The following is a 27,135-nucleotide window of genomic DNA, read 5'->3' as shown; positions in this document are numbered from 1 at the left end:
AACCTGACAGAGCACACGCAATCCCATCATCACGGAAGGAAAGTACACACCAAAAGGGGAATCCTCAAAATCACAGACCTTTGACCTTTCAAACATTTTAGACAAAAAAGCCAGAGGAAAAACTTAAATATTCATGCAGATCAAGGTTGCCTGTGGAAAGCAACGATCTGGAGTAATAATCTAGACAATTCTAAGGCAGAATGGGTCTGGACATTCCCCTCAAAAAAAAACGGACCATCATTTTTTAATTTACGAAACCACAGTTGAGTGTTTTCTTTTAAAAGACATATTTCCTGGGGCGCCTGGGTGGCGCAGTCGGTTAAGCGTCCGACTTCAGCCAGGTCACGATCTCGCGGTCCGTGAGTTAGAGCCCCGCGTCAGGCTCTGGGCTGATGGCTCGGAGCCTGGAGCCTGTTTCCGATTCTGTGTCTCCCTCTCTCTCTGCCCCTCCCCCATTCATGCTCTGTCTCTCTCTGTCCCAAAAATAAATAAAAAAAAAAATAAAATAAAAGACATATTTCCTTATTTACTGAGATTAAAAACAGGAAGGGGGGATTAGTGGTGCCATCACCTAATTAGTCATTAATAAACTGCTGTATGGATTCATTTCTGCTCAAAGACAAGAAACCAACTTGTCAAATACTTGGAAAACTTTGCAAGTTTTCTTAGAACAATACCCTTTACTTTAATTTTACATTTCAAACTTTTACTTTGCCCGCAGGAAGCAAGTAGGTTTAAACTACACGCTTTCACAGCTCAGGACTCAGGAGAGATTTGTGGTTTCTGACACCAGCAAACAGCCCGGAGAGGCACCCACTCAGAATCGAGTGATCCCGCTGACCAGGGAGGGCTGGTGTCAGTCCACCTTTGCAAGACATTCTATTTAGAATTTGAGTTTAAATCTTGGAGGTGCAAGAGCCAAGTGCCCACACAACTGTCCTCTTCACCTAGAACCCCGATCTCCCCACACCCGGACACAGGAACAGGAGACACACAGGAGAACTTGACACTCATGTCACAAGATTAAACTGTAAATCTCCATGTGCCGATGGGAAAGTATGTTTCCTTTTTAGCAGAAATCTGTAGATATTTTCACCAAAATCTCCCATCCTCGGGGAAAAAGACCTCCCCACAAAGGAAGGTTCTATTTCAGCGATTGTATAGCATTTTCTGCAAGTTTTAGTTAAAGCAAACAGAGGAAAATACACATATATTTAATTAATAATTCATTCGTTATTTATGCTAATTCATATATTAAAATTTTAAAGGTTCAAATACTACTAAAAACTATCAGTTAAATATTCTAAATGTTTTTTAATGTTTATTTTTTAGAGAAAGAGAGACAGAGTACGAGTAATGGAAGGGCAGAGAGAGGGAGACACAGAATCCAAAGCAGGCTCCAGGCTCCAAGTTGTCAGCACAGAGCCCAATGCAGGGCTTGAACTCACGAACCACGAGATCATGACCTGAGCAGAAGTCGGACGCTTGACCGCCTGAGCCACCCAGGCGCCCCTAAAACAAATATTCTAAAGACCCTTAATTGTTCTCATACAAATCCATGTTCCCCAAGTCATCAAATGGGGTTTGACCCCTAGAATTTTTTCCGAAGGGCAATATTTCTAACAATTAAGAACTAAAAGAACAGCCCATACTCCAGTATTTCTTCCACTGATTCTATTATTAACCCGAAGCCTGCAGACGTTTCAAGAAAAAAAATACAACACAAGCAGAAGAATAATACAGAGTTTTTCTAGAAACATCCAGTATCTGGAAGGCTGTGTGTGGCCAAACTTGGTCCAACAGCGCCTGGGAAAAAGCATCCACTCACAGGCAGCTACGAGGAGCCGGAACCAGAAGAAACTAAAAAAGGGATGACAGCATTCCCGTACCTCGGAGAGAAAGAGAGACAGACAGACAGACTAACCTTAGCCGGGTTTGCCCACTCTGGAGCAGTAGCCAGAGAGGTCTTGGCCTGTACTCCCGGCTGAGGTCCAACACAGGATCACCACCACCTCGGGTTGTCTCTACCTTCCCACTCGGGCAGGGGATACCAGATTACACACCCTTCAGGGCCACAAATTGCCTGTCAGTTTTGAAAGCCCGAAACGGGATCAAACATTTTTGCAAGACGGCACAATTCTCCGAGCAATGTTCCCGAATTTTTAGCATGAATGGAAACAAAATGTGCTCCCTGTCTGGAATTCACACACCGGAAAACTAAGCGGAACATTTCTCGATGGTGCTCAGGTCTCAGCACCCAGCACTGCGGGACTGACCCGGAGTGGGGGGATCTCGGCTCTGCACCTGAGCTCGACCCTTGGGCCATGCCCTCCAGCCTGGTGCCAGCATGGGCTCATTCCCTGGGATGTACTTTTTACGCCCGGGAGACCAAAATCTGCTCCTAAGAGTGCTGCAAGACTTCTAGAGACAGCTTCAATCGACTTCCCCGGGAGGCAACGCCATAATCCGTCCCCGCTCACACATGGCAGCTATTAGGGAGCTGCTGTAGGAGACAGAAAGCATTTGGACTGGGAGGACTTTTTCTTCCAAAAGGGCCTGTTTCCCATCCACGGATCTGTGACTGCAAAAGCGGTGGATATAAATAGTCTGAGGAAATAAAAGCGCCCTTCCTAGATAGAGTGCTACCCCCCAGAAGGAAACTGCGGAGAGAGAAGCTCGCTCTCGCCTACCCCTGCCCCACGCCAGCCAGCAAGAACCAAACTAGAACCAAACGAAAACAACATCCAGCACAAACAGAAAACAACCAAAGTCGTGACTGCCTGTGTTTCCTACAAGCAAATTATCAGTCCCTGCCTTCCCTGTGGCCCAGAAGTATCTACTCCTGCAGGAGTCGCTTGGAAACACTCTTGTGGAAATAAGATTCAAATAACAATATGGTACCTACAGTAGCCGAAAAGCGTCCCGCCCCCACCCCGCCAAAAGATAGACCAAAATAAAAGGCAGCTAAGGAAAACACCCCAGCTATTATCTCTTTAGCATTTCAACATCGAAACACATCATGTCACCTTTGACACAGGCATTATGTTTGATGACAGGAAGTCAGTTAAAATGAACAAAACATTTCCAGTTTAGGTGAAGGGCGAAGGAAGAAAGAAAAGGAGAGAAAGGTATACGAAGGACCCTGAAACATTCGTAGCTATAAAAGCTTTTAAATGTTTGCTTTAATCTGCCAGCTGCTCTTGAGCTGGCGCTGTATTGTAAAAGAGTCACCACAACACCACGTCAGCCACATGTCAAAAGCTATTCAGGGCGCACCTGGAATTCTGAGTTTCTCTCTAATTTGGACCCCTAAAAATTATTTTCTAAGCTGTGTTTTAAAGTAACACGGGGAGTTTCCATCTCACCGCACTTATTGGAGATTCAGAGCAAAGATGAAAGGCAGAAGGAGCGAGGATGCACTGCCTACGCTAAAACACGGAAAGCAAAGGTTTTTGGTTTTGTTTTGTTTTAATTGGAGAATTCTAATTAACTCCGAAAAATCCAAGAGATGCTTCACTGCTCCACAACCTGGCTTGCTCTTCCGAAGGGGGAAGGACCCCCACCCTGCCCTTCCAACCTGTCAGGGCCGCTGTGAGACCCAGGTGAGGCCTGGGGAGGCACCTAGTTACTTATGCCGCATGCCACAAAATGGGAATGTCTCTGTCGGCCGGAAACTTCCACAGCAACGTCTCACGCCCAGTAGGCACTCAGATGTTTGCTAAGTGCAGAGGTTGGTGAGAGGAGGAGGGAGGAACCATGTAGCATGATTTCGTCTCAGTTTCTCCCTAAAGCAACCAACATCAGAAGAGGAACAACTCCCCAGGGTGGAAGGGACTGTGTTAGAAGATATTAATACGTTGACAGATACGGAAAGTACTCCCACCTGCCTTTTGGGTGGGGGAGGAGGCATTCCACAGCAAATGATTTGGGGTTGAATCAAAATGAAATGTGACACTAGTTTTTGTTTTAAAGCATGCAGGACCCATCCCACAACACCCACACACTACCCAAATCACACACGTAGACACAACAGGACGATTTCTGCCCAGCTGCTTTCACAACAACTCTGGTTGTCACTTCTTGTTACGGTGACATTGCGACCCCAAGGCAAAGGAACCACAGACCCCTCCACGTGCCAGGACCCCCAACATCCTGCAGGACACCTCGGTGCCATCAGCCATGAGGAACGCCCAAGTTCCATGAGGAACGCCCAAGAGAATGCCAGCTTTGCAGTTTCAGAAAGCCCCAGGCCTCAAACAGAGATGTCCCAGGGCAGGGGAGCGTGCCGGGCGAGCTGTGCACAGTCCACCCTCCTCCCCTTCCCCTGGCCGGCTGGGGGATCCAAAGGGATCCACTGGCAGCCCACTCGGCACAGAGGTCCCATCCCGGCTCGGAAGTCCCATCCCGGCTCGTCCCCATCAACCAGCTGCTGCTCGGAGCCTCGGGCTCTGCCCCACGCCCTCCCCTGGTGGAGAGAAAAATGGAAACAGAGCCCAGAGAAACAGAAACAAAAAGGCGAGTTTTTCCATGGGACTTCAGGTCGTGCAAGGGAAAGAGCTGTGGTTTTCTACCCAATCGGGGTCGCTCACAAACGCATATGGATTCCCCCACGGAAAGGTGTATTCCTGCTAACTTCCCACCAGCACCAGTGGCGGGAGGTCCGTGCGGCAGCCACCCAGTAATCAAGGGTCAACCGCGTAGCTTCTGACTCTCTCACTCAACACACGCCTCCAGGAAGGAGGTTATCTGTTTGAAAGGACTCACTGTGTAGATGTCAGCACATGTGTGGTCCTCTTTGAGGAACAGTTCGAGGGGTTCCGTCAAGAAACATCCACGCGGGGACAAGGGCGCTCGAATTATGCACTTCTACAGGCCCCCCAGTAGTACCTTCCACCCACAGGCATGAACGGATTGCTGATGCCCATGGTGCCCACAAAGGAACATGGGAGCCACAGCTAAACCAGCAGTGTAGCAGGAACTAGCCTTTCACCGGAGTCAAGTCATTACTAACAAAGCTAGCGCTTCTAAGGTAATTAATATAGGGGCGCCTGGGTGGCTCAGGGGTTGAGTGTCCGACTTCAGCTCAGGTCACGACCTCATGGTTCATGAGTTTGGGCCCCACATCGGGCTCTCTGCTGTCAGTGCTCAGCCCACTTCAGATCCTCTTTCCCCCTTGCTCTCTCCCCCTCCCCCGCTTGCATTCTCTCTCCCTCTCTCAAAAACACAAACATTTTTTAAAAAAATAATATTGATGTCAAATATTAAATAAGTTATCCGTATCTACACAACAGTCCTTACTTTTTTTTTTTTAAGTTCTTATTTAAATTCCAGTTAGTTAAGGGGCGCCTAGGTGGCTCAGTCGGTCGAGCGTCAGACTTCGACTCAGGTCATGATCTCAGTTGGTGAGTTCGAGCCCCGCGTCAGGCTCTGTGCTGACAGCTCGGAGCCTGGAGCCTGGAGCCTGCTTCGGATTCTGTGCCTCCCTCTCTCTCTGCCCCTGCCCTGTTCATGCTCTGTCTCTCTCTCAAAAATAAATAAACATTAAAAAAAAAATTTTTTTTTTAATTCCAGTTAGTTAACATTCAGTGTAATGCTAGTTTCAGGTATACAATTTAGTGATTCAACACTTCACATACAACAACACCCGGTGCTCATCACTTAAGCCCCATCATCTATTTAACCCATCCCCTCATCTACCTGGACTTAGGTATGGCAGCCTTAGGACAATGCACAAAAAGCATCTTCTATAGTTTGAAAGAGGAGCTATTTAAGCACAGGAATAGACAATATGTACTGGCACCAGTGATTACTTATGGTAGTGCATAATCATGTTTCCATTTTGGTATTGAACCTGTCCCTGGTTAATGGCTTTTCTCACGTTTTGAGCATTAACACTCAAGTGGTGACCATTTATGGGCTGTCTTCGAAGTCTAGTAACAGTAATCTGTATGTATTTTTAGTAACCAGGTTTGTTCATAATAAAAATAATACAGGTACATTACAGAAAATGTAAAAAACACAAAAGTTTAGTATAATCAGCCCTAATTAAGCCCACCATCTAGAAATACACCCTATACATACTGTATTTCCTTTCAGTCTTTTTTCTGTAGATGTGTGTGTGTGTGGTGTACATGTGTTCATGTGTTTTGTCTGCTTTGACAGAGCATAATCTTGCCGAGGGCTGAATTTCAATCCTGCCCCTGGGAGTTTCAATCAAATGGGAAGCCCCGCTCACCCAGAGAATGCACCTCAGCGGAGCCCTGCTTCCTCAAGGTGTCATGCATCGTGACGCTTCTGAGGCCATACATGACTGGATTTTAGAGGGGAAATCACATGCTGCTGTGGTGTGTGGGCGTCGGTGAAGGTTCAGAACACATCCCTAGCAAACACCAAGAGTCGAATATACTCTGGGTGAGTGGTTTTTTTTTTTCCCCCTACCTGGATCACCATGCTATTCTTTTCCATTTGTATCATAGTAATGTGGAAGCTCATAGGTGCCTCATAAATCTTCTGTACCATTTGCTATGAAGAGCGAGGGCCTAGGCACCAAACTGTGTAAACACAGCTGGTACGCAGTAAAACTATTCAGATAACTAGTGTGTTTATTTTCTTCTTTCATATTCCATCCTGTAATAGGACCTAGCATCCAGCAAATGTTTAATGGAAGATGGATATTATTAACTGTGGCACTGAAATAATTCCTACACATCCAGAAGAAAGTGCCACCAATATAATGGAAAACTACTACAGTATGTGAAGCGGATGCAGAGAGAAAAAAAAAATCTCTGAACAGATTCCAGGGAGTCTTCCACCAGGCAGCCTAGCTCAGCAGCGACACCGTGCGGTGAGAGGTGGTTGATTCTCAACAGCACAGAGTATTTTACGGGGAGCAGGAAGCAGAGGCCAGCACAGGCATCGAATCTGCAAGGCAGGTGATGAATCTAAGGATGGGCCGTGTATTACAGATGCCAGGATACCAACATCCTCTCACGCACCTTCATTACATGGGGATCAATGAGATCTAGTAAGAAGGCTGCGGGAAAGAAAATCAAATAGAAAGTACGACCCAGCTCTGTTCCCAATCTGTCATTCCCAACTATCTGTAAAAGCTAAAAGTGCTGAGCCATCACCGGCACAATGACCAGATGTTCCTAAATGTCTCCACCTAGACATTAAGAGGATGGCCAGAGGAAATGAGCACCTGCCTCCAGAAAGACCATCAGAGTCGGTGAATATCCTTCTGCTTTCATATTCATTTGCATGATAATCCCTTAAAGATTTTGTATCCCAGGAAAACATACTCTAACATCCTGAATTCTTGTATTTCTTTTAGCAGCAGATTCAAAGTCTTCTAGAAGAGTACTAAAACTAAGAAATGTGGATATACACAACACTCATATGCCCACTCCCTCAGCTCCTTGGGCTCCCAAAGTAAAAAGGAACTCAGAGAAAGGCAGTCGGGAGAAAATGTAATGCACAGGATTAGCAGACCAACTGGATGACCCAAAATGAGAAGAGAACATTTCTGAAAATTGCTCTTCCCCAAAGTTACTATGTAATAAGGAACTTGGTCGGTTTGGTGCCTATATAGGGTATTTGTGAATCTGTATGCAGAACAAGTACATGTTTTCATTTTGTTCAAACATTTCATTCATTCCCAAGATTTGTGAATGAGGGTTACCCATCAGTAGGGGGAAAATGTCTCCCCCACACCCGCAGGCGGTTTAAAGAACCAAAAGGACAAAAATATAAAGCATCTACTGGGTATGTTAATATAAGCAGACACGCAACACAAAGCCTCTGCTTAGGTATTTCGGGTCATACCCATCCTAAAGACACAGGAAATGCCTAGAACCCAAACCTTGGGAACACGTTTTCCTCTTCACTGAGGAGTCCAGAGGGGCGAGAGTCAAAGAGTCCAGAGGGGCGAGTCCCAAGGCCAGTGCAGTCAGAATTCCTGAGAAAGGTCAAAGACCACTGCCACGGGCAGGCCTGGTCTCTCTGGCTCCATGACCTCAGAATACGCAGGTACTTCCTCACATTTCCAGTCTCAGCCCTCCACGATCAGGAAAGGGGGGACAGAGAAGATTTAGGAGAGTGACAGTCACATCTCCCCTGGGACCAGTAACCCTTATCCACGAGGCTCTGCCCCATCCCCCCAAAGCAGGAGGGACCACACGTGGGTCATCTAAAGGAGCTGAAGCTCTGAGGACCCACTTTATTTTGATAAAAGTCACAAGATAGAGCTGATGCTTTTCCTTCTATTAACTGAGCACACAGAGACAAATGACGTGGAGTTTTGAATTCCCAAGTTGAAGGCACAAAACCAAAGTCATATCATTAATTCCTAAGAGCACCCATTAAAAAGAGTGCAAACTGGGGTGCCTGGGTGGCTCGGTCGGTTAAGCATCCGACTTCGGCTCAGGTCATGATCTCGTGGTTCACGAATTCGAGCCCCGCGTCGGGCTCTGTGCTGACAGCTTGGAGCCTGGAGCCTGCTTCCGATTCTGTGTCTCCCTCTCTCTCTGACCCTCCCCCCATTCATGCTCTGTCTCTCTCTGTCTCAAAAATAAATAAACGTTAAAAAAAAAAATTTTTTTTCAAATAAAAAAAATAAAATAAAAAGAGTGCAAACTGGCTGAAAGCCATAATGAAAATGCAATAAAAGAATGTCTCTTAAATGAAAAAAAACATCATCCATTGCAATATTATTCATTTTTAAAATTAAAAATTATTACCTATAGTCTATTTTTAGACTGGGCATCAGGCACTTTTGGGCACATTATACGCATGTAATTTATCAAAACTCTCAACAATCTAATAATAATACTATTAATCACTGGACTTTTTTTTAAGTTTATTTATTTATTTTTGAGAGAGAGTGAGTGAGCACAAGTGGAGGAAGGGCAGAGAGAGAGAGAGGGAGACATGGAATCTGAAGCAGGTTCCAGGCTCTGAGCTGTCAGCACAGAGCCTGACACGGGGCTCAAAGCCATGAACCACGAGATCATGACCTGAGCCGAAGTCAGCCAGTCAATTGACTGTGCCACCCAGGCGCCCCAATCCTATAAGGTATCTTAATACTAGATCCCTCAGAGTTTATACCAGTCTTCTACAAGTGAGCAAATCCCACCCAGATACCTGCAGCTCTGTTCTCCTCTGAAAACTAAGTTTGCCAAGGGACAGAGTACAACCTAAAAGGGAGTTCCTTCTCTTTTTTATTTTTTTAATGTTTATTTGTTTTTGAGACAGAGAGAGAGAGAGAGAGAGAGAGCATGTGCATGCGCGCGTGCACACACACACAGCAGCGGGGGGTGAGTGGGACAGAGAGATGGGGGACAAGGGAAAGCAGGTAAGTTTGGTGTTTAGAGTCACCTGGACTATCAGATATTTGCTAAAACTGCACGGTTACATCACTAAACTCACAAATTTCCCCATTTAGGGGAGCTGAGAAAAAGACCCGCAAAATCATTTGCCACAATTAACAAGAAATTGACAGCTTGACAAAACAAAGCAAAGGGGTTAGCAGGAGACACCCCTAGGGAACCTGGCAACCTGCCCAAACCAGGTAACAACCACAGGCATCAAGTGCAGACACAAGACCGGGAAAATTCCTGAATACATTCCCAGCTCCATGGGCATTTTCCTTTTAGACACAACTAGATCTAAACTGAAATCCAGAGCCCTTCCGCCACAAGATGGCAGGCATCAGCACAAATGAAACAAAACTTGGGGTTTTCCCATCCAAATATTCACTGAGAAAGGCCCAAATCAAAACAGAGGTTTTTAATCCCAAATGAATAAAGTGTGGCTTCCAAATACACTCCTGACACATAAAAGAGTGACCCTTTTTTTTTTAACCATAAAATGGATAGGATGTGACCTTTAAGATTTAATACCTTCTAAACTCCCTTCTCTCCCTCCCTCCCTTACAAACACCAAAAATATCAGCTATACTTGGATATCTTTAAGGCAGCTCCCAACTCCTCTGAAGTCAAAATAAAAACAGAAATCAACACCACAAACCCACCGCAACGGAACCCCTGAAAAAAGGGTCACCGTCTGGAAGAAAGGCATCCAAGGCGCCCCCTTCTGGGCTGAGCGCACACACTCACCTCGGCAGCAGGCAGTAAGTACAGAGGCGTTAAGGCAGGAGCTCGTTTTAGGTCACAGTTCAGGCCGAGCGTCGTCAGGATCTCCCTAAGGACTTCATATCTTCTCGTATTGCTTGATTTGAGCAGATTAAAATCTGCCTGGGCTTGCACCACTGAAGAGCTGGGAGGTAGTTCTAAGTGCGCCTGAGGGAACAAGATACCACTTGGTAAATCGGGGCACTTACCGACCTCAATAGAAACAATATCCTCGCCGGCTCTTCTGAAAACTTAAAACAGGAATCCTAATTATCAACAGCATGTAAATGTTGAACATTTGGAGAGTAATGACAAGCAATAAAAAGATGCAAAGGAGCCAACTGACACGGTGGCTGTCAGGCAGAAAAGCGATGCTGGAAACGAGCCTGGATAGTGATCAGACTCTGTCCAGGTCCAGACATTTATCACTAACCAGGCAGTGGAACCTGGGCAAATCGCTTAACTTGATCACTCGACCGAAATGCTTAGAAATACAATAGTTCTGGGGCGCCTGGGTGGTTCAGTCGGTGGAGCTTCGAACTTCGGCTCAGGTGGTGATTTCGTGGTTCGTGGGTTCAAGCCCCGGATCTGGCTCTGTGCTGACAGTGTAGAGCCTGCTTTGGATTCTCTGTCTCCCTTTCTTTCTGCCCCTCCCCCTGGCGTGTGCAGGCGAGCTCACTCTCTCTCTCTCAAAAAATAAAGAAACATTAAAAAGAAAAAAAGAAATCCCATCAGGCTGAGAACCCAAGTGAAGTCCCTACTGAACTCAGGGCGGCGTGATGGTCACGTTGAAACTCTCACTCTACCTGTTAGTCACAACCATTGGGGAACAATACCAGGGAGGAATATAGCCTTATTCACCATTGTAAGAGTGTCTGCAGGCCTTCACATAGGAGTGGGGTTTGAGGGACCCCAGAAAGGCCCAACCCACCACCCTCTGATTGAATTTAAGATTCAGGACTTCATCTGTCTAGTTCAGGCTTTGTTGTCCACTTAAAATCAAACCAGTCCCACCTATCAACATGGTCTGAAGGAACATGCTAGATCTTCTAGCTCCCTTCAGCTAGAACCTTCTGAGCAGTGGCATGTGCCTTGGTATAAAGGAACAGACTCGAACTTCTGGCCCTCTTGAGATCAGATTTTAAGTGGCCCTTAGAGCCTTGGAGGGTGCCACAACATTGAGCAACCTAAGCATGTTTGCTTCATTTTGCTTTTGACAGGGGTCCGCTGTGGGTTTCTGTTGTACGCAGAGCTCCTGACCTGGTATTATAGGAGCATTATGAAAATAAAAAGCAAAGTGCCAGGCTTCAGACGATATAAAATCCCTCAATTCCCACCCAAGCCTTCACCAAGTCAAAAATACTGTCCAAAATGGTCCAACTGTTCAAAGTCAATGTCAGTCTGAAAAGGTTTGTAGAGACTGTCCTGCCACTACAGCGGGTGAGCTGGCCACTGAAGCAGGGGTGAGTCTGTCCTCCAAAGAGCCCTGGAGAGAAGAGGAGGGAGAAAAGTAAAATCCTTCAAAGTATCCAAAGCTTGCCGAGCCTCCTTCTCCCCTGGGTTCTCTCCTTACATGTGGCCTCTCCTCTCCAGTGGACAAAGCCAGTGCTGGGGCAATGAGCAGAGCTGTGGGTCACGTTCAACTCATGTGAGCACGCGGCTCTCCTGGAGCTTACCCCTTGCAGGTGCAGAAATAAAATGAGCAAAGTGGGCCCAGGAGAAAGGCGTGAGAGTGACGAATGGCACACGCACACCCCAACCTGAGTGATACACACAAGATCCAAGCACACACGTGAGGTGTGCTGAACTCGCTGAGGAAGACAACGAGGGCTCGCCCCACAGGCAGGCCTCCAGGGTTCCAGGAGGTGACACAGACATTGTGCAAGGAGTGCTTTTGTGGACTTCAAGAGTCAGCGCTTCTATGACAGATTTGGGGCTCAGGAAAGCATGTGCTTCTGGATTTGCACTCCTGGTTCTCTACGGCATCTGACAAATGTTACATCCTCTGGCTGGAATACTGTTACCATACTGATGGGTCCATTTTTATTACCTGGCTTCTTCTAAAATTAAGGCTTTCTGACCAGACCAAAAGCCAGAACTAAAGCATCTCCAGTCACAAATTGAGGACCGGGGCGGGGTTGGGGGTGGGGGCTGCTACAGGAATCTGTTGGGAAATACTGCTAACACCCTACAATGCACGAATGACTGACTCCACAACGAGGTAGGATCAGCCCCAAGGTCAACAGTGCCATGGTTGAGAAACCCCACTGTAAACGCCATGCCACTGCTGCCATGTGCTAAGCCACAGAAGGAAATAAAATATTTTTAAATCCATTTGAGAGACATTTACTTGAGCAACTCCATGCCAAGGTCCTGGTCCATTTGATAATCAAATGTCAGCATGAACCCACAGCCTTAAATTTCCCCTGCAAACCTGATCATTATAGCAAGCACACGAAAATTTCCTTTTTCTTTATTACGAGCCCTCTTACTGGGTGACATCATTACTCCATTTATTATTACGATGAAGGGTAAAGGCATCCCCACGCAGCTCCTAGGCCATGAGACCACCACCTACTGTGTGGCTGTGGTTTGCCCTTGAAGTGCTTTGCGCCCTCTTACTGGGTTACATCATTACTCCATTTATTAGAGATGAAGACTGTGAAATTGACCAAGGAAAGAGGAAACTGGCCAGTCTGTGGTAACATTTATTGGCTGATCTCGGTGGCGAGGTACCGTAGTGACACAGGCCCAAGGAGAAAGCGGTGAGCCTGTCACACAGAGACTGGAAGTCATTTAAAATCAAAAATGACATTCTAATCCTCTGAATCTGATTTTTGAAGCTGCATCGTATTGCCTTTTTTTCTAGAGCGATGCGTGCAGTTTCAAATTTTATGACAGTAACGGGGTCAATTTAAATGGTGCAGCCAACAGAGTTGCCATGTAACTCCCAGAAATGCATCGCAACGGTGCCGAATCAATTTTCTAGTACAAGTCTGTGCACAGGGGTGGTAAAAGTCACCATTCAAAACTGAAATACGGCTCTAGGAAGTCAGGTTTTTAAGTGGATTTTCTGAGAATGCACAGTTGCTATAGTTACCATCTTTGCAGAGAAAAAGATAAGAGGAACATTTATTAGGCCTCCAAACTAATTCATGTGCTTTGCAGCCTCCGTGAAACCTGCTTGGCTTGCACACATTCACCTACCCTGATGTCCAGATTTCTTCACTGCAGGCATCTTTGCCCGAGCATTAGCTTAAGAACAAATGAGTGGGCTTTGGAATAGTAAAGAGACAAATTTACACCTCCATGAAGAATATTTGGTCAGAAAACCTCAAAAGACTTAGCTCCTAGGACGACATATGAAATGAAAATAAACAACGAAAAAAGGAAATGATTATCTAATTCAATAAAAACATCCCTGTAATAAAACAAAATCTGTTATACTCATCCTGGGAACTATTCTGGGAAAAATACCTACAATCACTCAGTTTTCTCATTTAAGGTAACAAATCCTTAAAGGGGCACCTGAGTGGCTCAGTCGGGTAAGCATCCCACTTCAGCTCAGGTCATGATCTCGCAGTTTGTGAGTTTGAGCCCCCCACATCAGGCTCTGTGCTGACAGCTCAGAGCCTGGAGCCTGCATCGGATTATGTGTCTCCCTCTCTCTCTGCTCCTTCCCCACTCATACTCTGTCTCTGTCTCTCTCTCTCAAAAATAAGTAAACATTCAAAAAAAGAAAAAAAAAATCCTTAAGAACAAGTGTTCATCTAACTCTGTCAAAAACTTCTGCCCTGAAGCATTAAAAAGTTTGCAGTAAATGATCAGGGATTTTGAAATAGTCTCTCCTGTTTCCATCTGCTTAAACAAACAAAAAACTAAAAGGAAAAAGAAGGTGGGAAAAAAAAAAAACCAGCAGATGAGCCAAAGGGAAGGTTTGGGAAGGGAAACAGCAAGTCCTTCCTTCCCGCTGTCTCCTTACCTACATACAGCTGACCCTTCACCAACGTGGGGGCTCGGGTGCCAATCTTACCACGCAGCTGAAAATGCTCATATAACTTTTTACTCTCCAAAAACTTAACCTATAGCCTAGTGTTGACCAGAAGCCTTACCAATAAAATAGTCAAGTAACATGTATTTTGTATATTACATATATTATATACTCTATTCTTACAATAAAGTAAGCTAGAGAAAAGGAAACTATTAAGAAAGTCATAAGGAACATGGGGCATCTGGGTGGCTCAGTCAGTTGAGCGTCTGACTCTTGATTTTGGCTTAGCTCATGATCTCAGGTCAGAGTCATGGGATTGAGCCCCACATCGGGCTCTGCACTGGGCTCAGAGTCTGCTCAAGATTCTCTCTCTCTGCCCCTTCCCCACTCGCATACACTCACGTGAGCTCTCTCTCTCCCTGTCTCTCACAAAAAAAAAAAAAAAAAAAAAAAGAGAGACAGAAAGAGAGAGAAAATCATAAGAAACAGAAAATACATTTATAGTACTGTATTTAACCAAAAATATCCACACAAGTGGACCCACACAGTTTAAAGCTGTATTATTTGAGGGTAGGTTGTATTAATTTGCCACAAAACTAAATCGCTTCAATATTCTCTTTGCAACTTTTCTCGGCACTTAGATTTTAAGAGTGACAGAATCATAAAAGAATTGAGGATGTGAAGTGTTTTCAACACTCACTACCCCAGAAGTTGGTGAGCATTCATTCATGTAGTCCCTGGCATCACCTACAATGTTGTAATGTGATGGTTACTAACACTTAAAATCACCAGCCCAAGGCACTCAACTCCCTACATTAACTAAAGGTTCGATTATATTGTGCTTTGAGACAAAAGAGTAAACTAACATAATTTGGAAAGAGTAATACCAGTACAGATCAAAACAGGAACGAATTTTCTGACTAATCCTCCGTTAACCAGGAGTCTAATTGGCCATGACACCTGCTGCTATGTCCCTCCATCACGAGTATTTTGGTGAAATGGGATATTCAAATGACAGGAAAGCCCTCATCTAAACCTACTCCCCATCAGCAAAAACTCCCAGGCAAGGATCAAAAAGCACCCCACGAACACAGACTCCTGAGCCTTTCAGTGTGCGACCTTCGAGAGCATGCTCTCAGTCCGAGATCCCCAAAGGTCATCACATGGATGCCAGCCTCCATACCTGGCAAAGAACAGCTTCTCCTCCACGTGGTCCAAAAGGCACTTGCACTATCAGCCTGTCCTTGTCCTCATTCTCCAGGTGACCCTGGAGCTTGCCCAGGCTGAGCTGTCCCCCAGGGCCCTCCTCATAAACATAGCCACTGCTCAGGACACTGAGCTTCACGTGGGTCTGGTCAGCCTTGGAGAAAACCAAGTTCTGGACTGTCTCCCGCAGCACACTCTTGCTTGTCACCTGAAAGCCAGCAAGCGTGAAGGGCGAACACAGGCCCAACACTTTCCCCCCCTGAGAAAGGTAGGCCACGAATTTCTGGGAAAGGTCTTCAGGAATCGCCTCCCTGGTGGCAATGACCAACAACAGACAGTTGTCCGACCACGGGTCTCTGAGAGCACTTTCCCTTGACAGGCGGTACAGTGTATAGCTCTCGGTGTCCACACAGTCAGCCAGAACGGACCGGACCTCCTGGAACCTGCCCAGGGATTCCTGGGAGGCAGAACCCATGTAGAAGAGGATATTGGGTGCCCTCCCCGTGATGTTGACTTTCCTCCCTTCTCTCTCCAGGCAGATGTCATCAGCAACATCCTCCAAAGTGCCATTGTGATCATACGGGAGATCTGGAATTTTCTCCGCAGATGCAAACTTGACAGATTCAATGGTGCTATTCTCAAGCTCCAAACACTCATGGCAACTAGACAGATGGAGGTGACGGTGCTCGATGGAGCCCACTCCTACGTCACCCTCCCCAGCAGGCTTGCGGCCAGAGGGACCATCTTTCCCTTCGGTGGGTTGTGCACCAAGGACCTTGAGGTCATCTCCACCAACGTCCTCCATAACGTCTGGCTCAGGCTTACTCTCAACGGAAGGTTCAGGATTCTGCTGTAGGATCTGGGCTTGCTTGTTTGAGGCCTGATCCTTAAGTGCCTTCAGAGTGGAGTCCTGCAACTGCACTGCTAAAATACAAACAGAACAGACAGCCCATCAACGCTGCTGGTTTGTCACAGAGCTCAGTTCAAGACCGCACGGTACTCTCCGCACTCTGTGACTCTCGCTTCAGGGCAGCCCCCTGCCAGTCCCACCTATGTCCCCACCACAACTCTGTGGCATCCTCTGGATCCAAGTCACTGCTCCTGCTGCTGGGGGGGGGGGCCGCGCCTGATGACCCCCTCCCAGTGAAACCCCGCGTTTCCACAACACCTGTCCCATGTGAATCAGAGAGGTCATCAGGCCTACTTCCTTACATATTCAATTTCTTGGGCATCCATCTCCTGTAAGAGAATGAAACTGAGAAACAAAAACAGGTCTATATCTAGTGGGTCCAAGCACACCCCAGGCAGCAGGTGCTCTTGGGACACTTCATAGGATCCATGAGGGAGAAGAGTCTTTGCAGGATCTTATCTCAGGACTGAAATAGAAGTTTACAATCTTTGATTCAAAAAACATTTATTGGGGAGCCTGGGTGGCTCAGTCAGTTGAGCGTCCGACTTTGGCTCAGGTCATGATCTCAAGGTTCGTGGGTTCGAGCCCCACGTCGGGCTCTGTCCTGACAGCTCAGAGCCTGCAGCCTGCTTCTGATTCTGTGTCTCCCTCTCTCTCTGCCCCTCCCCTGCTCACGCTCTGTCCTTGTGTCAAAAATAAACAAACATTAAAAAAAATTAAAAAAAAAAAAAAACATTTATTGATGGGGCTCCTGGGTGGCTCAATCGGTTAAGAGTCCAACTTCGGCTCAGGTCATGATCTCTGCAGTTCGTAAGTTCAAGCCCGCATCGGGCTTGCTGCTGTCAGCTAAGAGCCCACTTCGGATCCTCTGTCCTCCCCTCTCCCTGCACTTCATGCTGTCTCTCTCAAAACTAAACATAAAAAAACAAAACAAAACAAAACAAAACAAAACAAAAAAACGGTGCTTGGGTGACTCAGTCAGTTAAACATCTAACTTCAGCTCAGGCCATGATCTCACAGCTCGTGGGTTCAAGTCCCGCATGGGGCTCTGTATCGACAGCTCGGAGCCTGAAACACGCTTTGGATTCTGTGTCTCCCTCTGTCTCTGCCCCTCCCCCTCCTTCTCTCTCTCTCTCAGAAATTAATAAACATTAATAGACATATTAAAAAGAATTTTTAAGCATTTATTGAGCACTTGTTACACATCTGACATGGTGTCAGGCACATGCACATGCCAAATGGGAAAATTAAGTAATTTACACAGATTTCCAGAGCTAGTAATGCACATTTGCTCAGGATACAAATGAAGGCTTTCACGGACATAGAAACCCAATTTTTAAGCCTAATTAAGGAAAAACATTTTGCATGTTTCCTAAAAAAAGACATTGTAATATTGTAATATATATTGTAATATATATATTTTTTAAGTCAAAAACTCCTAGATTTATATCTTTATAGTAACACTGGCTATGGTTTCCATTCAGTCGAACTACAGTCTAGAAACTAGTTATATTTTTTAGATTGTGTGAAACAAATATTATATGGCTTCTACATTTGCACAGCATCTCATGGACAGTGCAATTATGGGAAATCCTGGTTTAAAAATTTAGAATGGGGGAGGCAGGTGGCTCAGTCAGTTGAGCGTGACTCTCAATTTCGGCTTGGGTCATGATCTTGAGGTTCATGGGATCAAGCCCTGCGTCGGGCTCTGCACGGACAGTATGGAGCCTGCTTGGGATTCTCTCTCTCTCCCACTCTCTCTGCCCCTCCCCGGTGTGCTAGCTTGCATGCTCGCTCACGTGCTTTCTCTCTCAAAATAAATAAACATTTAAAAAACAATTAAGTAAAATAAATTTTAAAAAATTAAAGACACCTCCAAAAAACCTGACATGTGTATGAACCTCATACTATTATAATTATATCCAACCCATTTAATGCATTAAAGATAAGCATCGACCTTAAGCCACACCAAACAAGAGTGCTCAACAGTCCTTAAGCTAATAACCAATGGCTATGATGGAAACATTTTTTTTTTAAGTTTTTGTTTATTTAAGTAATCTCTATGCCCAACCTGAGGCTTGAACTCACGACCCAGAGACCAAGAGTATCACACTCTTAAAACTGAGCTAGCCAGGCACCCCTGATGGTAACATTTCTAAAGTCACTTACAAACGATCTTTTGGGGTACCAGTCCATCAGCCATCTGGAGTCTATCTTCCATGAACGCCACCCCCAGCTTGCTGAAGTTGTCCACACTTGCTTCAGCGATTAATTGGTAAGGATCCCCAGGTCTGCAAGCTAATGGCAAACAACAGTCGGACCACTTCACGATCTGAGAATACACGGGTGAAGGAGGAGGAAGACAAAGAGAGGGTGAGATTGTTCTTCTCTAAAATAACCTGATACTTTACTTTTCCCTTCCACTCCCACCACTAAATTACAGTCAAACATAATGAGTTACTGGATATCGCATTTCATGAACATCAAAGTGGCTCGGGCTCGAACATTCTTGTTTCCACCGGACAACAAGGCTTCCAAAGTACTAAATACAATCCTCTCTTTTAAAAACAATTGAGGGGGTGCCTAGGTGGCTCAGTCGGTTGAGCGGCCGACTTCGGCTCAGGTCATGATCTCGCGGTCCATGAGTTCAAGCCCCGCGTCGGGCTCTGTGCTGACAGCTCAGAGCCTGGAGCCTGCTTCATATTCTGTGTCTCCCTCTCTCTGACCCTCCCCCGTTCATGCTCTGTCTCTCTCTGTCTCAAAAATAAATAAACGTAAAAAAAAATTAATTAATTAATTAATTAAAAAAAGCGATTGAGGTCCCAACCACTTTTCAAGGAGCTGAAAGGGGAAAGGGCCATTCTCCAGACATGGAAACACATCAATTTGCCTTCAATAACAGGAAATAGGAGAAAGCAACAGGTCCACAATATCCAGTGATTTATAATGTAACCTGTAGACCAGCTTTGCTCTAAGTGTGGTCTAAGACCAACTGCACCGGAACTCCCCAGGGGCCTGTGAACACCTCCTGTCTGGGCTCCGGGCTCCGTCTGGCGTGCCGGACTCTGCAGCTGCAGCCCAGGAATCAGAAGTTCTAAAGGGGCTTCCCAGCGATTCCTAAAACTGGAAAACTCCAGAGAGCTCCCACCTGTGCCGGTTCAAAACTCCGTCCTTGATGTGCTCCAGTTTTTGTAAAAGAAGAATGTGAAACTAGGACAAGAAGGGGAGCCCCAAGGGACAGGAGCCTGGCTCTGGAGTCAAGGACCTGGGTCTGGGTCAGACTGGGCTCATCTTGGCTGTGTGTCCTCAGGCAAATCTCAGAACCCCGTGAGTCCCAGCTTCCTCATTCCAGTCATCTTTTAGGTTTGTTGTGTTAATGAGATTAAAGAACATATGTAATGCCCCCAGCAGAAAGCCTGGGACAGAAAAAGTGTTCAATTGGTGAAAGCCACTATTATTAGCTATTAATGAAGCTGGTTTTAAAAGCAACAGAGTGGTCTTTTGTTAAGATGCCATGAATCATTTCTCTGCTTCCCAAAATAAATTGTCTCAGCGATACACTGCCCCAAATTTCCTAAACGGAGATAAATGATTTTGAATTCCATTTTTTTATATTGATAGGTTAGGTTTTTAGAAGTGACTCTTGCTGAAAACAGTGAAAACACGCTGGATAACATCAATAGAACATCATCTTAACAGCACTGAAGAAACAACTAGATAATGAAGTATTGTCAGGCCCAAGGCTGGGGCAAATCCCAACCCTGGAAGTAAGGGGAATTGCCACGAGTCAAACCGTGATGGTACCTGCTCATCCAGGAAACGTGGGGTTCAAAAGTCAAGGTCCAATTGGCATCATAGGTCTGGCATTAAGATCAATGGAACAGAACTGAGAGCACAGAAATAAACACACATATCTACAGACAACTGATTTTGGACAAGGTTGCCCAGAAAGGCAACGGAGAAACCACCAACTTTTCAAAGACAGTGCCAGTACGACTGGGTATCTATATGCAAAAGAATGAAAATGGACCCCTACCTAACGCCGGGTACAAAAATCAACTCAAACTGGATCAAATCCTCAATGTAAGAGCTACAACTACAAAATTCTTAGAAGAAAACAGGCGTAAATCGTCATGACCTTGGATCAGGCAATGCTTTCTCAGATAGGACACCAAAAGTACAAGCAACAAAAGAAAAACCAGATAAACTGGAGTTCATCAAAATCTTTATGCTTCAGAGAACAGCTTCAAGGAAATAGAAAGACAATCCACAAAACGGAAGAAGATGTTTGCAAATCACATACGTGATAAAAGACTTGCATCTTCAACGTACAAAAACACATAAAGAACTAGAAAACAAAGGGTCTGAACAGACATGTCTCCAGAGAAAAGATACAAGTGGCAATAAGCACTTGAAAAGATGCACAACATCCCTGATTAGTCATTAAGGGAAACACAAATCAAAACCGCAGTGCGACGCTTCACCTCTACTGGGATGGATATAATCAAAAAGATGGTTACTAACAAGTATTACGGAGGATGTTGAGCAATCAGATGTTGAGCAATATTTCTATTGCTGATAGAACTATAAAATGGCACATCCTCTTTGGAAAAGGCTTGGGGCACCTGGGTGGCTCAGTCAGTTAAGCATCCAACTTCGGCTCAGGTCATGATCTCACAGCTCAGGAGTTCGAGTCCCACACAGGGCTCTGTGCTGACAGTTCAGAGCCTGAAGCCTACTTTAGATTCTGTGTCTCCCTCTCTCTCTCTGCCCCCTCCCTCCCTCTTTTGCTCACACTCTCTCTCTCTCTGTCTCTCTCTCCCCCTCTCAAAAATAAATAAACATTAGGGGCGCCTGGGTGGCTCATTCGGTTAAGCTTCTGACTTCAGCTCAGGTCATGATCTTGCGGTTCGCTGAGTTCAAGCCCCGCATCGGGCTCCGTGCTGACAGCTCAGATCCCGGAGCCTGCTTCAGTTTCTGTGTCTCCCTCTCTCTCTCTCTGCCTCTCCCCCACTCACACTCTGTCTCTCTCTCTCTCTCAAGAATAATCATTAAAAAAAATTTTTTAATAAAAAAATAAACATTAAAAAAAAGGCCTGACAATTCTTCAAAAAGTTAAACATAGAATTACCAAACGACCAAGCAATTCCACTCCTAAGTATGTAACTAAAGGAACTGAAAATGTACGTCCACACACAAAAGTTGTATACAGGTGTTCACAGCAGCATTAATCACAATTAACCAAAGAGTGGAAACAACCCAAAGGTCCATCAGCAGAGGGAGGGATAAGCAAAGTGCATATATCCATACAGTGGAGTATTATTCAGCCATGATAAAGAATGAATGTCACATGTAGATGAATGTCACATGTCACAACTACATCACAACACACCTACTTGTCACAACATGGCTGCATCTTTTTTTTTTTTAATTTTTTTTTAACGTTTATTTATTTTTGAGACAGAGAGAGACAGAGCATGAACGGGGGAGGGTCAGAGAGAGGGAGACACAGAATCTGAAACAGGCTCCAGGCTCTGAGCTGTCAGCACAGAGCCCGACACGGGGCTCGAACTCACAGACCACGAGATCATGACCTGAGCCGAAGTCAGACGCTCAACCGACTGAGCCACCCAGGCACCCCAACATGGCTGCATCTTAAATACACGATGCTAACTGAAGGAAGCCGATAACTAAAGGTCACATATTACACGATTCCATGTGTATGAACTATCCAAAACAGACAAATCTAAACAGTTAGAAAGTAGATTAGGGGTGGCCAGGCCAGGGATGGGGGAGTGGAGAGCAGCTGCTGATAGATTCGTAGTTTCTTTGGGGCACAATGAAAATGGCATTAGGTAGCAGTGATGACTGCACAGCTAATGAATTCTAACTGTATACTCTAAAAGGATGAGGTTTATGGTATATGAACTGTATCTCCATTTTAAAAAGAAAAAAGAAAAGAATCAAGGCAGTTGACTTATTTCCACACTGTTCCAGGGCAGTCTAGACAGTGGGAGGACTCCAGAGCCCAACTTCCGGAACTGAGTCCTGGCGCCCCTGGCTAATAGTTATATGACCCAAATGACCCAAGCAAGTCACTCAAATTCACCATGCTTGGGTTTCCTGTCTGTAAGGCAGAAGTGGTAAGACTACCTACCTCAGAAGGTTACTGGGAGAGATCAACGGGAGTCATACACAAAGTACCTGGTCCATAGAGAGGCAGTCATATTATTCTAAACATGGAGTCCTCAAAACAGGTATTCTCAGTGGGGACCGTATACCCACCAAATGGGAAAAAACTGGTTTGAGGGTGATGGAGGGGAGTGGGGGTGGAGGGTGAAAAAGTTCTAGATATCACAAGAGTTTGTAGCCCTCCAAGGGTGAACTCCGCCCCACAAAATCCTATTCCTTAGTATTTCATTTCTCTCCTTAGATTCCAAATTGAACCTAATGTTTCTAATTCAGGAAGTCATTTTAAAAGATGGGAATCACTGTCTTAGAAGGAAAAATAATGAATGCAAATCCTTCACAGTCAAAAGGTGGAAACCCACTGGGGCGCCTGGGTGACTCAGCTGGTTAAGCGTCCAACTTGGGCTCAGGTCATGATCTCATGGTCCATGAGTTCGAGCCCCTCATCGGGCTCTGTGCTGACAGCTCAGAGTCTGAAGCCTACTTGAGATTCTGTGTGTGTGTGTGTGTTTGTGTGTCTCCCTCTCTCTGCCCCTCCCCCCCTCATGCTCTCTCAAGAATGAATGTTAAAAAAAAAAAAAAAAAAGGTGGAAACCCACTAATGGGTCTAGAATATTTGGAAAAAGAATCCTCAGAATTTCCTTCTGGCTCTACATGTGGCCTTCCTTCCACTTGATCACCAACTTCTCTACCTCCCACCAGATGTGCAGCCAGAGTAGGGTTCACCTGACAAGCGTTTCAGTAGGACTCTGCATTTCAAATCTGACCTCTCTGATCCAAGATGAGAGCAGAGCTCAGAAGCTTACAGTTCAGACCCACATTTAGCTGATTTCCAGCTTTGAGAATAGAGGAAGGATGTCAGCTCAGGAGGATAAGAAGATAAACTATCGCCTTGGCAAGAGGAATTTGCAGATGAGGGTGAATGGGAAACGTGAAAAGAAACAGGATAACCAACGTCCTGAATGAGGCTAAAAGCACCAGTGTTCTCAGGGCTATGGCTGGCAATCAAAGAATGAGGAAAAACACTCAGCCAGTGGAGACCCAGCCCAGAGTTTAGTCATTCAAAAGCAGATTTAGCACCTTGCTGGAGCAGGCACTGCTGGGGAACGATGCCTTGAAGAAAGCATTTAGCGTAAAAGGAGCCAATAATTAAATTCTCCCCCCACCCCCGCCCCCAGGAGGGGAGAAGTGGGAGATAAACGAAGCGTGGGGAAGGACAGGAAGCGGCCAGAGAACAATACACACAGGTCCCTGATCAAGTTTCTCAACTCAGCCAGCTGTTTCCTCACCTAAGTGCATTTCCTTTTTGTAGAAACGTGGTCCACGAGCCACAGACCATGCAAACTCCTCAAGCAGCGCTGTGTGCTCCATCAAAGCAAAGCCATACTGTCACTGATGCATCCAGGGCCATTTGTCTGAGAGCAAACAGGGCACTTCCACTTTGCCCCTCAAGGTGGAAACAAAGGGACCGAGAAAGAAAGGGGAAGTCAAACCAAAGGCTTACTCCCAAAGATCAAAGCTAAGGAAGCCCTGGTCAGCCCTACACAAAGGGATTTCCTGGCAGAAATCCCTTCCATAACCAAAGCTCCTGACTTGTCGTCACCCTGATTGACAGCAGGCAGCGGTGGTACACCTGCTCCGCTCAGCGCACGTCCATGAGGAAGGCCCAGGGCCAAGAGGCACTCGCTTCAGTTCTCAGGGGTGGCTCTCTAACCAAATGTCCTTCCCAAGGCCGCCCGCAGCACGCGGTGGGCTGAAGTTCTACAGCAAAGGTGGGAATAGCCAGTTGATAGTTAACCAAGTGATGACTAATTTTATGCGTCAACTCAGCTAGGCCATGGTACCCAGACATGTGGCCAAATTTCCATCCTGATGTAACCGTGAAGGTGTTTTTTAGATGTGATTAGCATTTTAAGTCAGTGGACTTTGAGTCAAGCAGTTTATCCACCATAATGTGGGCGAGCCTCACCCAATCAGTTGAAGACCTGAGAAAAAGACTGAGGTCCCCCAAGGAAGAAGAATTCTGCCCTCAATGACCTCCTGACTCAACAGCCACACCTACTGTGGTGCACACACACACACTCCCTGCTGGGTCTGCTTCTCTGAAGAACCCAGACTACAAGTTACAATCAGTTCTCCAGTCAGATAATTGATGTTGCTAATGTACCTGGCTCTTATTCCTTTCTTCCAAATCAACTTAATCACACGTTAGGCTTTTATAATTTTTTTAATGTTTATTTTAGTTTTGAGAGAGAGTGTCAGCAGGGGAGGGGCAGAAAGAGAGGGGGCGACACAGAATCCAAAGCAGGCTCCCGGCTCTGAACAATCAGCACAGAGCCTGACGTGGGGCTTGAACCCACGACTGTGAGATCATGACCGGAGCCGAAGTCAGACGCTCAACCGAGGCACCCAGGCGCACCTGGTTTTTAAAATTTCTAGTGACAAACTGGATGAAGGAGTGTGAGGCACGCAGAGATGGGAAGCGTGTGACGCTGGGAGAGCGAAGGAAGGGGGTTACCTCTGACGTGAGGGTAACCCTGCAGACTTCAGGTTTGGAAACACAGAGGGAAAGGATCACGACAAACTTCATTCTCATGCTCTGTTACTTCCAAGGAAGTGCCCTGTGGCACTTTTAGGAGAAGGGTACCGGAAAATCGAGTGACAGTGTAAGGGGCGTCACAACTCCATAGCAAGCAGGAGCTGTAATGAGCTGAGGGATGAAACCAAGTGGTACTTGAAAACCAGGACTGAGCAGACACCCAAGGAAAAGGAGGGTTCAGGTACCTTAATCTTCTGAGAAGGTGAGAGTTAGTCAGAAAATAACAGAAATACCCTTGTTGACACACCCTTTTTCTATTTCTTGGGTTCCGTATGTGTCCCCTAAGCACCTGAGGCCCCCTAAGGTATACTGCATTAGCATCCCCAAGTGCTCACTGCCCACTTTACGTGCCCACCCCACTGATCCTGGGAAGCTGAGAGCAGAAGATTTAAAAGATATCCCAGGTGTTCCAGTTATCCATCGCTGGGCAACAAACAACCCCCAAATTTAGCGGCTTAAGCTAATCGTTCATTTTGCTCAATCTCAATAGGGGCAGGGCTTGGCAGGGGCAGTTCAACTCTGCTCCATGCGGCTAAGGTGCCTCAACTGGGCCCAGACGATCCCCATCCAAGATGGTTCCCCAAGATGGTTGCCCACCAGCAGGAGCTTCCTCACTTGGCAGCATGGGAGCTGAGTTCCAAGAGCCCAGGCGGAAGCTGCAAAGTTTCTTATGATCTGGCCTTGGAAGTCCCAGAACGTCATTCCACCACATAACCCTGGGTATACAAACCATCTACTACACCGAGTTTCTGCCAGCTCGTACTCCTGCCATCTGCACGCGAATGGCACGTCCCCAGACGGACATGCTCCTTCAGTCTGGGTCCCTGCACAAGAAGGATGCATGGAGCAGAGCCCAGAGCAGAGTCACAGCTTAAAGCAGCGAACCTGCTGAGCCTATATTGTAACATAAGCAAGATACCAATATTTGTTAGAAGCAATTGAGGTGCTAGGGCCAAGTGTTATTTCAGCAAAGCTGACCAAACAACGCACAAACTTGCATTGCTTACAGCAGTCCCTCCACCAGCCCTCCCTGCCATATTCCCGATCTCCACGAATGATCCAGCATCCACCAAAAACGACTGTCCATTGGGTGAAGTCCAAGCTCCTAACTAGCACACAGAAACTTCTCGTGATCTGTGCATATGCGTGTTTGTACGACTGAAGGATATTCAGTTCTGCTACACAGAAAACAAGAAAAACCAACAGCATGGATGGAACTTGTACATCAAGTTAGGAACTTGTCAGACACCCTAAAGATAGATGAAACAAATGGAAAATATTTGCAATGAACCCAGATAAAAAGGAAAGAACAGAGAGTATTTATTACCCCTAGGCAGAAAGTCATGGACGGACCAAGTAAATCTTAAATATTAAGGGGCCCCTGGGGGGCTCAGTTAAGAGTTCAACTTCAGCTCAGGTCACGATCTCACAGTTCGTGGGTTCGAGCCCCACGTCAGGCTCTGCACTGGCAGCTCGGAGCCTGAAGCCTGCTTTGGATTCTGTGTCTCCCTCTCTCTCCGCCCCTCCCCTGCTCACGCTCTCTCTCAAAAACAAATAAACGTTAAAAAAAAATTTAACACACAAATTACACCACCTCCAGATTGGCAGTATATCATCCCTAAATCAGTCACCCATTAGGGCCCCATGTATAGTCTCTAAAAACAGATAAGAAGCACAGGTGGCACAGCACAGCACTTCCAGGCATACACGTCCTGAGTCTCTCCAAGAGAACAAGTGTGGCTGGCCCCACGCACATACACGTCCTGAGTCTCTCCAAGAGAACAAGTGTGGCTGGCCCCACGCACATACACGTCCTGAGTCTCTCCAAGAGAACAAGTGTGGCTGGCCCCATGCACCCTCCATCTGCTGAGCCCCCAGTTTTAACCTCATCTCTGGCTCCTGTAACTACGCCCTTGGTGAGAAAGGCTGGTGCAGCAAAGAGGCAGGATGTGTGAACACTGCACAGCCCAGGATTCAGGTGTACAGTCCTTCCACACTGCAGGCCCCTGATCCTAAGTGTTAACTGACCCCAGATCTCTCCAGGTGTTCCTTGTGCATATTCCAAAATTATTTAATAAGCTGTGAATTATGCATCTAACTTGATCTGCAA

General features: G+C 46.1%; 1 protein-coding gene across 4 annotated transcripts in view; it reads right to left on the bottom strand.

The window, feature by feature from the left end:
- Nucleotides 1-27,135, bottom strand: part of HLCS (holocarboxylase synthetase) — a 227,519-nt gene that overhangs the window by 179,482 nt on the left and 20,902 nt on the right. For 3 of the 4 annotated variants that reach the window (XM_049627890.1, XM_049627891.1, XM_049627888.1), the window contains 3 exons: nucleotides 18,407-18,569; nucleotides 15,305-16,251; nucleotides 10,116-10,298 (listed from right to left, as the gene is read on the bottom strand). In XM_049627890.1, coding sequence (XP_049483847.1) covers nucleotides 10,116-10,298; nucleotides 15,305-16,251; nucleotides 18,407-18,458 — 1,182 coding nt within the window. In that variant the 5' untranslated portion in view covers nucleotides 18,459-18,569. Of the gene's footprint in view, nucleotides 1-10,115; nucleotides 10,299-15,304; nucleotides 16,252-16,389; nucleotides 16,565-18,406; nucleotides 18,570-27,135 lie in introns of those variants that run through there. The other variant, XM_049627889.1, reaches the window with a different exon arrangement.

This window comes from Panthera uncia, chromosome C2 (genome assembly GCF_023721935.1).
Source record: "Panthera uncia isolate 11264 chromosome C2, Puncia_PCG_1.0, whole genome shotgun sequence".
In the NCBI taxonomy this organism is placed as follows: domain Eukaryota; kingdom Metazoa; phylum Chordata; class Mammalia; order Carnivora; family Felidae; genus Panthera; species Panthera uncia.
This window is presented reverse-complemented; position numbering and strand designations above follow the sequence as displayed.